This window comes from Chrysochloris asiatica, unplaced genomic scaffold (assembly GCF_000296735.1).
Source record: "Chrysochloris asiatica unplaced genomic scaffold, ChrAsi1.0 scaffold00142, whole genome shotgun sequence".
Lineage (NCBI taxonomy): Eukaryota > Metazoa > Chordata > Mammalia > Afrosoricida > Chrysochloridae > Chrysochloris > Chrysochloris asiatica.
The window spans coordinates 3,332,745-3,343,232 of record NW_006408660.1 but is presented as its reverse complement, the minus strand read 5'-3'; the positions used below and the strand labels follow the sequence as shown (position 1 = coordinate 3,343,232).

Below are 10,488 nucleotides of genomic sequence, written 5' to 3'. Positions count from 1 at the left end.
TATCTTTGTATAAGTCCTTTGTTTCTCTGGTTATATTTATTCCAAGATATTTCATCCTTTGGGTGGCTATTGTGAATGGTATTGCTTTCCTAATGTCCCTTTCAAAACTGTCGTTTTTGGTATTCTCATATAGATTTTTTAAAAATTGTTTTATTGTGAATTATGTGATAGTTTACATGGTAGAACATTAGCTTTGCATTCCTCCTATTGTATATCATTTCATTACCATGGTTACAATGCCCTCAATGCAGCATCAACCAACCAAAGGGTATACCCTGCAAGCCTGTTCCCTGGTCCTAAGCACACAGCCCCTTTCCCTCTCTGGGTCCAAAGTCCCCAGCCGCTCCATCTCTCTGCCTCTGGCGTCACTGTTTCTCTGAGTAGGGTCCTGCACTTCGCTCTTCTGTTCTCATATAGATTTATGAGACTTTCTAGCAGTCTTGGAAACCCTATTAGATAGTTCTACTCTGTTCCATAGGGTTGCTGTGAGTCAGAATTCACTCAATGTCAACAGATTTGGTTTGGTGCAGTGGTTACATGCTGGTCTACTAACAAGAAAGAAAAGGTCTCTAGGGCAAACCCACCCATTGGTTCCACAGTAGAAAAGACCGGGTGATTTTTCTCTATGATTCCAAAGCCATTGCCATTGAGTCACAGACTAGAAAATCCAGTGAAGTAGTTCTGCTTTGTCATATGGGGCCACTGAGTCAGAATCAAATGTATAGCACCCAACAACAATAAACTATTTTACTCGTTTAGCGTCTCTCTCCCTCACTACAAACTCTATTTTATTTATTGATATCTCTTGCGCAGCTAAAACAGTATACTCCGTAATTCAATAATCATTTGTTATACAAATAAACCCACCTGTAAAAACGGAGATAATAGTGTATACCTCATAGTAGATTGCTATAACTTAGAAACCACTCACGGCAACTGGTTTGATTTTTGGTTTTCCTAGTTAGCTGGATACTAGGGTTGTTATAAATATTAAATGACACATTGAAAGAGCTTAAAACATAGTGCCTAGGCACACACTATTATGATTATTTTAGGTTGCTTCTTAGTCAACTAAACTTCAGGAGAGGGGTGGAGGATTTTCCAACTTTTCTGGTAGATTTTTACTTTTGATCAGTCTCCTTTCCCCTGTATTTCCTGGGTCACTCTCCCAAAGGAGTTCCCGGTTCCAAAACAAGTAATCAGACAAGTCTAACTGGTCCTTCAAGAAGAGGATCAATGGGATAAGCAGGTGCACCTGAGCCCGAACTTTGACCAAGCGCTTTCTCCCTTCGCCTTACTTCCCAGTCGACGACTCTGAAAGGAAACCAACCACAACTGCTACCTCTCTGACTCAAGCGCAAAAACCATTTCTCTAGCCCGGTTGATTCCAATAGCAGTGGAAGAAAAGCCACGGAAGCGGCAATTGGAAGCTTCCCTTCCTGAGCAGGCGCGCTCAGCCACAACGCCACAAACCCACGACTATCGCGATAGAAAAGCAAGACCCGTGCTGGCCCTTTAACAGCCCCTTCCTGGGGACCGACCCCGCGCGTGCGCACTGTGGTTCTGCGCTTGTCATCATGGCGACGCGGGGCCATGTGCAGGACCCTAACGACAGGCGCCTCCGGCCCATTTACGGTGAGTGTCTGAGGCTAGCTCGACCGCCAGGCTGATGTGCCGAGGGCTGCCTAGTCCTAGGCGAATACCCTGGAGGGGTGCCGAAGACGCGGGCGCGGGGCCGACGGGTGCGGGGGGCTAGCCGCGCGGACATCTAGGCCGCAGCCACGGCCCTCGCGTTACCGCCTGCCTGGAACCCTGAGCCCCGAAGCCACGGCGTCGCTGTCGGGGCAGCGGCGGGTCTACAGAGCTGGTTCTAAAGGCAAGATCGGTGGGGTGCTTTTTCTGGCAGAAATCTGCGCTGCCCTCAGGCTGCGTCGTTGCTGCCGTTTCAGAGGAGACCCGAGATAACTCCCTGCGGGGAAGCCGGCTCTGCTTTGAGGATGGGACGCTCTACCTGAGAGAAAATTTCGCTTAGAAGATTTTTGACTTATGGGAACAGGGGAATGGATGGTGGTGTCGGACTAGTGCACAGGGAGAAATCGATGTCTAGAGAGGGGAAGGGGCTGATGCAAGGTCACCCAAATCGACATTGGAGCAGGCCGGGGATTCGAGACACCAACCGTGAGCTCTTTGGTGAAGAAACAGCTGCTCTGGGCACACGTGGGAGACTGTGGGGGGCGGGGGGTCTTGGGCCCAAAGTAGCGGTGAAGAGACTGCGCTCGTTGGTGCCTGAGGGGCAGGCTGGCTGGACTGCGGCGGGACTCTTGTGCAGCTTCTCTATGGTTTTCTCTGTAGCTTGCCTTCCGCGTGGAGCTCCCTCCATAGTGCTTACCTCAACCTGCAGGCTTTAAGACCTCGACATCATCCCGCTACTCCGATTGGGAAAAAAATGCACAGATTTGAGTGTGTGAAGAAGCACACCTTTTGAATAACTGCGATGTTCTGTCAGTTGGACGTTGGTCCACTTTGCGTTTCTTTTCTTTTTAGAAGATTGTATGGGCTTAGTCTGTCTCGCTTAATAGTGTGGAAGCGTCAATGTTCGTGGTTTTAGCAAAATGAAACCTATGTATTATGTGGAGCCTACTGTTGTTGTTAAGTACCTTGGAGTCGGTTCCAACTCATAGTGACCCTGCACAGGGTTTCCGAAGCTGTAAATCTTTACCGGAGCAGAAAGCTTCATCTTTTTCCTTCGGAGCAGCTCGTAGTTTCGAACTGCTGACATTGAGATTAGCAGCCTGATTCGTAACCTCTACGGTACCAGAAGGGGTTCTAAATATGGGTGAGATCATCTCACTTTTGGGGGGATGGCAGGAACTTTGTGTTTCTGGCACAATTGGCCCTGCTGTTTTATTTTGTAGGATGCTTTATGTTCGTATCTCATCTTATTGTGGCAGCAATTTATGATACTTGCTAATGTGTGTAGATTGCTAATTATGCGCCAGGCACTGTCATTGGCCTTTTCTATGGGTTTTTTCAGTGACTCTTAATGATATTCTGAGGCAGTTCTGTTTTTTGTCTTTTTTTTTTTTTTAAAACTCTCTCTTTTTTTCTCTCTCTCTTTAAACAGAGAAGGAAATTGGGGCTTTATTGATGTGCAGTTTGTCTCAGTCAGTCAGCTGGTATTTGGTGGAGCTAGGATTTGAACCGGGGTGGACTGTAGCAAGTGCATCCTCTTAACCACTGTGCTGGTGTGGTGTTCTAGGATAAGCACTGGACTGCTAACGAAAAGATTGGTGGTCCAAACCCACTAGCTGCTCCTAGGAAATCCTATGTAGAGTTGCTATGAATCAGAACCGACACCTAACAACAGGATTTGAACCCCTGTGGACTGTTGTAGGCTCATCCTCTTAATCACTGCTGTAGAAACCACCTTCTTTTGAGTTGAGGACACTTGCTAAATTCACCCACATAGGAGGACACAGATGTTCATTCCTGAGGGATGCTTATTCTCAATGCACTCTAGTGTTAATGTTTTCCGATGGCAGAGATGATACAGACTAAGAGTTGAATCCAGGATTCACAATTTGTGGCTCATTTTAGCTCACTGCAGCAGCTGCCTGCAGACTTTTTTTTTTTTAAACAGATAAAAGGAAGAAGTCAATACAGTTGAGAATAATATAGGATCTAAAAAATTGTACTTGAGGACCAAGGAAAATGCCTTTAATCTGATAGCAGAGTGTTGAACTCTCCATGAAGAAAAACCATGTCTTTGTCACATTGCTGAACATCAGGATATGTTAACCAAAAGTGACTTGTCATATTCTAAATATTGGAGTCAGAATTGTATAGTTTTTGTTGTAGCTACATGGGAAGAGGATTAGAAGAGATGCCTTCTTAAGAATCTAACATGATTAATATAAACTGGCAAGAATAAAAAAAAGGGTACAGACTGTTCTTGACTTGAGTACTTTTTACTTGATTTTTAAATCCACCAATACCCATAAACCCTGATTGCTCCTTGAATTCACATATTCATTAGCTGACACAGGAATAAACTCATGGTAGTGCTTGCCCACCAGCCAAAAGTTCAACAGCTGCCAGCATAAATTTAGTGCTTACTTGTGTACTAACTACCCTGTGAAGTGGTGGTGGTGGTGGTTATGTGCCACCGAGTTGGTTTTGATTCAAAATGACCCTCTATAGGGTTTATGAGGCTGTAAATCTTTATGTAGCGGAAAGCCTCATCTTTTTCCTGCTGAGTGACTGGTTGATTTGAACTACTGGCCTTGTAGTTAGCAGCCCAGCTCATAATCTATTATTCTACCAGGGCTCCTTACCTCTATGAGGTGTTGTTATTGTAAGTGCCATCAAGTCAGTTCTGACTCATAGCGGCCCTGTATAGGGCTTCCAAGGAGCGGCTAATGAGCGTGAACCGCCGACCTTGTGGTTCAAACTGTAGTTTGTACCTAGTAGTCCAGTGCATTAACACACAGTGCCATACCAGGACTCCTACCCCATGAGGTTGTTGTTGTTAAGTGCTGTTAAGTTGGTTCCGACCCATAGCGACCTTGTATAGGGTTTCTGAGGAGCAGCTGGTGAGCTTGAACTGCTAACCTTGCAGTTCAAATGGCTTTGCAGTCTGATGCGTTAATCCACAGTGCCACACCAGGACTGATGGAAGGCCAGAGATTAACTAGTTAAGTTATATGAATCCTGGTCATCTCAGTGGAGAACCCAGCTCTTCACCAAGTTCACATTTATCAATATGACTATCTTTCTTTAGCAGTATGTGTACTGCCAAGATTTCAGGGTTTTGTAGCTGTTGGAAACCTCTCCTGGTACTTCAGCAACTTTTCCTAAATACTGTTTTGGGTAGAAGTAGAGTCCTGGTGTGGTGCTGTAGGATAAGCACTGGACTGCTAATGACAAGGTTGGTGGTTCAAGCTTATCAGCCACTTTTTAAAAACCCTGTGTGGAGTTGCTAAAAGTTGAAACCGACTCGATGGCACTTAACAACAGAAGTGGACAAGGCTAGAGTGACACTTCATACACACCAGTAATCAGTTGTCATTAGCTCATGGCGACCTGTTAGAGTAGAGAAAGGGCTTTCAATAACTGATGGTTTTTGACGTAGATTGCCAGGTCTTTGTAGGCATCTTTGGATAGACTTACACCTCTGATCCAGTGTGTTAACAGTTTGCACTACCCAGGGAATCCAGTACATATGTATAGAATTTGTGAACTGCTCGGTGGTGGTGGTTGTTATTATGTGCCATGCAGTCGATTCCGACTCATAGAGACTCTGTACAGTTGCAAAATTGGAATAGAGGAATTTTGAAGTATTTTCATAATCTAAGAACACACACACACATCATTATTAAGTGCTGTTGAGTCAGTTCTGACTCACAGCTACCCTGTGTAGGGTTTGCAAGGCTGTACATCTTTTCAGAGCAGAATGTCTCATCTTTTATCTGTAGAGCCCTGGTGGGCTTTTACTGCTAACTTTGCGGTTTGCAGTCCAGTGCTTATCCTACACAGCCACTATGTTTCCCCACTCCCACATATATGTTTAAATTTACTTTTCTGAACACGTTTTTGGTCTGATTTGTTGACTGGACTTTGCAGTTTTGCTCTATCCTCAACCAGATTTAACATATTTCCCAGATGTATTTTCTCAAATAATAATTCCTTCTTTGGTGAGTTAGGACATATCTTTTGGATGCTGGCCAAACTCCAGCTCAGGTAATTATTCTGCTGTACTTTATTAGTAAAAAACAAACAAACAAACAAAAATTTCCCAGCTTTCAGTCGATGTGGTCTGTGCCTTCTTTTGGGCAGTGCTGTACTGTGGGAGTTGTCCTGTTTTGCCCCAGGAGTGGTGGGGTGTCTTGGTTAGTGAGAACTGTCTTGTTTTTCTGTAAAAAGGTCACTTCACTTGGGACAATTTCTGTTCTGAAAATATGGCCATTTAAAAAAACACTATTTAAAAATTTTTAAAAACGTCTTAAAACTTAGAGATTTTAATGACTTTCTTGGAAGAATACAAAAAGGATAGTTAGGTGCATAGGAACAAGATTGGTGCTGTTAAGTGCCGTCAAGTCAGTTCTGATTCATAATATCCTTCATATTATAGATCATTTGAACTTTTTTTTTTGCCATAACATTTATTATTATTACTATTATTTTTAATTTTTTATTGTAAATTTAGTGATGGTTTACAGACAAGATTATCAGCTTTACATTTAACAACTCATACACTTTGTTTTATCTCAGTCATTACAACAGTTATCCTGCTTCCTCCTTGTGATTCGTATATCCTTTCCATCCACCTTCTTATCCTTTTGATTTTGAATGATTGACCATTTTGTGGTGAGCATACTTTGTTAGTGTGGTTGGTGTGCATTTCTCCCCCCTTCCCCCATAAACCCATTTGCTGCTTGGCTGAAAATTGATCCACTAGGATGAGTTCCTTTCCAGACCTGAAGGGTCGTAGAGGGCCGTAGTCTCAGGTCCCTCTAGTCTCTTTCTGATCAGTTAATCCATTTTTTTTTTTTTTTAATTAACTAATTTTGAGTTTTGTGTTCCATATTTTCTCCCACTCTATCCAGGAACCTGTAACCTGGTCCCTTTCAGACTGACTCGTAGTGGTAGTTGGGCACTGTCTGTCTAGTTCTGCTCTCAGAGTTGTGGAGACTGATGTTCACATGGTTCACTAGTCTATTGAACTAATTGGTTCCAAGCCTGTTCAATTCTAATCATTCTTCTTTTTTCTGCACATGGAGAGACAATAGCTGCACCATGCATGGCTGCTCAACATGCATTATTTTTATTATTTAAAAAGTTATTGAAAAGTTTAATTTACTAGTTGGAAACCAAACTCAGCCCATTACTGTGAAGCCAATTCCAACTTGTAGCAATTGCATAGGGTAGAGTAGAACTGCTCCATCTGGTTTCCTGTGCTGTAATCTTTGTGGAAGCAGACTGCCACATCTTTTTTCTATTGAGTAGCAAGTAGTTTTGAATTTCTGACCTTTGGGTTAGCAGCCTAGTGCTTAACCACTTCACAACCAGGGCCTCTTAGTAGCTGGAGACCATCACTAATAATTGGCTCCTTGAACTTCTTAATATAGTCACTTCATGTTGTCTTGTAGATCAGGGGTGGGGAACCTTTTACCTGCCAAGGGCCATTTGGATATTTATAACGTTATTTGCGAGCAGTACAAAATTATCAACTTAAAAATTATCCCACTACATTTGGTCAAACATTTAATGAACTTACCCCTAATGTGATATGTGGAACTGCAGTTGTCTTGACAAGGCCAGATGTTTCCCACCCCTATTATAGATGCATGTACCTCTCATTGCCCTGATAGACTACCCAACTCAGAAGATTGTCTCATTTTTTAAATTAAAGCTTCCTTATTTATCTATTATTTTCTTCACTAGACATATTTTACTAAGGGCCAATATGTGCTAGGCAAAGTGTAGAGATAGGGAACTAGTACTAAACAGGACAGAATATATCCTGCTCTCAAGGAACTTAAAATTTCAACAGCTGTTTAAAACTGTTGGTGTACATTATAGTTAAAGGCTTTAAAGGAAAACAGGTTGCCATTATTATCTGAAAAATGGTCATCTGAATTCTTTGGGGTGGGTAAAGAAAAGGTTCATTGTGGAAGTGACATTTTAATGGGACAATAATGTAGGAAGAACAGAGCTGATGGGATAGGAAGAGCCATGAAGAGATGAACAGCATGTGAAGATCCTGAGACAAGGAGACACCAATAGCTGAGGACCAAGAAAATACTTTTGTAGTTGAAATGTCGAGATGGGGCAGGGACAGTGAGGTGGAGGAGAGGTAGGTAGCTTTGTAAGCCATTTAAATGATTTTTTAATTTGTATTAAAGATAGTGGAAGCACTTGTTGTTGTTGTTGTTAAGTGCCGTCGAGTTGGTTCCGACCCATAGCGACCCTGTACAGGGTTTCCGAGGGCACTGGAGGGACTTAATAAGGAGAGTAACGCGATTTGAGCTTTAAAAGGATCGCCTGAGTACTGTGTAGGAAATAGCTTCTTGTTGTTAAGTGCCTTCAAGGGGCCAAATGGAGGGTGTGAGGCCATCATTTAGGAGGTATTATTCAGAGATTATATATAGATATATGTATAGTGGTGGGTCAGATGTCAGACTGGAGACTTCTGATTCACACAGCTGCAGGGACTGACAAGTTCAGCAGGCCAGATGACATGCAGCTGAATGCAGAGGCTGTCAACTCCTACTAATGGCAGGCTGCTGGCTCAAGGGCCAAGAACTGGAGGTCAGATGATGATGAACAAGATGCAGGATCCAAATCCATAAAAAACTAAGAGAACATTGCCAGAGTCCACATAAACTGGAAGTAGGCCGTATCTCCCAAGAAAACTCCCTTTCAGTTGATTAGTGTCTCGTAGCATTTCTCTTCATGGAGGTGATCACATGATTAGCTCTCATTATGGAGGATGATTGTATCATAACTGTCAAAACAGAGAATCATGTCCTAGCCAAGTTGATATGGAACCTTAACCTTAATAGTGTGATGGTTACATCACACTATCCATTTCTGCCTTTGAGCTCTATCCCTGGGCAAAATGGTGTCCTGTTGATCTTTTCTGGCTGATTGTTCTGAGGGTGCATTGTCTTCCTGGTGGTGTTATTCTTCTGGTAGCCCTGTGCTATTATTTGGCTGTAAGTTGAGCCATGTGGATAAGTTCAATTCCAGACCTGAAGAGGATTAAGGGCCATAGTCTCGTGGTTCCACCAGTCTCTATTAGGCCTGTAAGCGTGGTATTTTTTAGGATTGTGAATTTTGTTCCACATTCTTCTTCCATTGTTTCATTTCAATCAGCAGTGGTAACCAGATAACATCTAGTTCTTCTGGTCGCAGGGTCCTGGAGACTGAGGTTCATGTAGCTCATTAGTCCTTTGGGTGAATTGTTTCTATGTATTTTTTATTTCCTTAACTCTTATTTGCACCAAAGGGGGAGAGACCTTAGATGACTGCTGGAAAGCTTTTAATATTAGCTTTGAAATTCAAAGCCCCAACTCACCCCAACCTTGCACGAAGTGATATTTAACAAAGGTGATTGACTCGAAGAATGTTTCGCCTACAATTTGTAAATGATAAAATCTCCTCAAGTAATTATGTTTATTTTTACTTTTTGGCAAAGAACAATGGAATTTGAAGATGGAGCTATTCTGTACTCAGTATTTTTCCTAATTAGAGCAACATCTTCAGTATTCTCTGTAAGTCTTGTAGGAGGTAGAATTAGTGGTGTAGTTATCATTTCAGCTGCTCTAGAGGAGTCCTGGTGTGGCCTTGTGGGTTAATGCTCCAGACTGCAAAGCTGTTTGAACTGCAAGGTTGGCGGTTCAAACTCACCAGCTGCTCCTTGGAAACCCTATACAGGGTCGCTATGGGTCAGAACTGACTCTATGACACTTCACAGCAACAACAACAACAACAGAGGTTTTCATAGCAGCTGCGAGAAGAAACAACTGAAAAGTTTTCTTTTTTATTTGTGTGATGATACCATCCCTAAAGTCAATATCCTCAAGTATGAATGGACCAAGCATTCCTAGGGCCTCCTAGACACTGCATGTAGACAGTAGGCCTGCATGTGTTTAGGGCCTACTGTTGATTGCATTTCAAAGGAAGAAAAAATTTGGTTTGAAGTTTATGCTCGTTGTTGTTAAGTGCTGTTGAGTTGGTTAGAATGCACAGTGACCCTGTATAGGGTTTCTGAAGAGTGCCAGCCTAGTTGTTAGCAGCCTAGTGCTTAACTTATAGCACTGCACCAGACTCCTTGTATTCAGTAGTATGGCTTTTTCAATCATTTAACAAAATTTTGTTAGTCTTTTGCTGGCTTTTCCCAAAAGTCATTGGTGTAGCCAAAACGTAATCTGTTTCCCAAATCTCTATCTCTTTTGTACCCTATCTGTTATTTGCTATATTCTAGTATTGTACTGACTTGATGGTACCTAAGAACAACAACAGTATTATTTGTACTATTAATTACTGTTATTTAAAGTAGATTTTTTTTTTTTAATTGTTACTGTGAGTTGAGTGTAAGTTTATAGGGCAGATCATCATACACCTTGCTTCATTACAATGATTATATTCCCCTTGATGTACCATCAGTTAACAGTATTTCTCTCTACTCATTTTAGTTCCTTTTGTTTTTTTAAACACTCAGGCATATATAATAATTTACACCACCAAAGGGCACATTCTGCAAGTCTTCCTCCTGGTCCCCAACTCTCAGTCTCTCTTGCCATGAATCTAGAGTCCTCAGCCACTTCCTCTCTCCATGTCCATCTCTGGAGTTGCTACTTCTCTGGATAAGAGCTTGCATTCCGCTTGTGCTCTTCTCCCTTGATGGTCCTAGGGTCCTTTGTTTCTGGACTGTAAGATCACTTCCCAGTTTTTATTACAAAACTTCTACCTTTACAATTGTGA

At 42.4% G+C, this 10,488-nt stretch overlaps 1 protein-coding gene across 1 annotated transcript in view; it reads left to right on the top strand.

The window, feature by feature from the left end:
- The first annotated feature begins 1,526 nt into the window (after window positions 1-1,526).
- The window catches only part of NAA25 (N(alpha)-acetyltransferase 25, NatB auxiliary subunit), a 157,616-nt gene continuing 148,654 nt past the window's right edge, over window positions 1,527-10,488 (top strand). Inside the window, exon 1 of the mRNA XM_006870459.1 lies at window positions 1,527-1,635. Within this exon, the coding sequence (XP_006870521.1) occupies window positions 1,578-1,635 (58 nt within the window). The 5' untranslated portion in view covers window positions 1,527-1,577. The remainder of the gene's footprint in view (window positions 1,636-10,488) is intronic.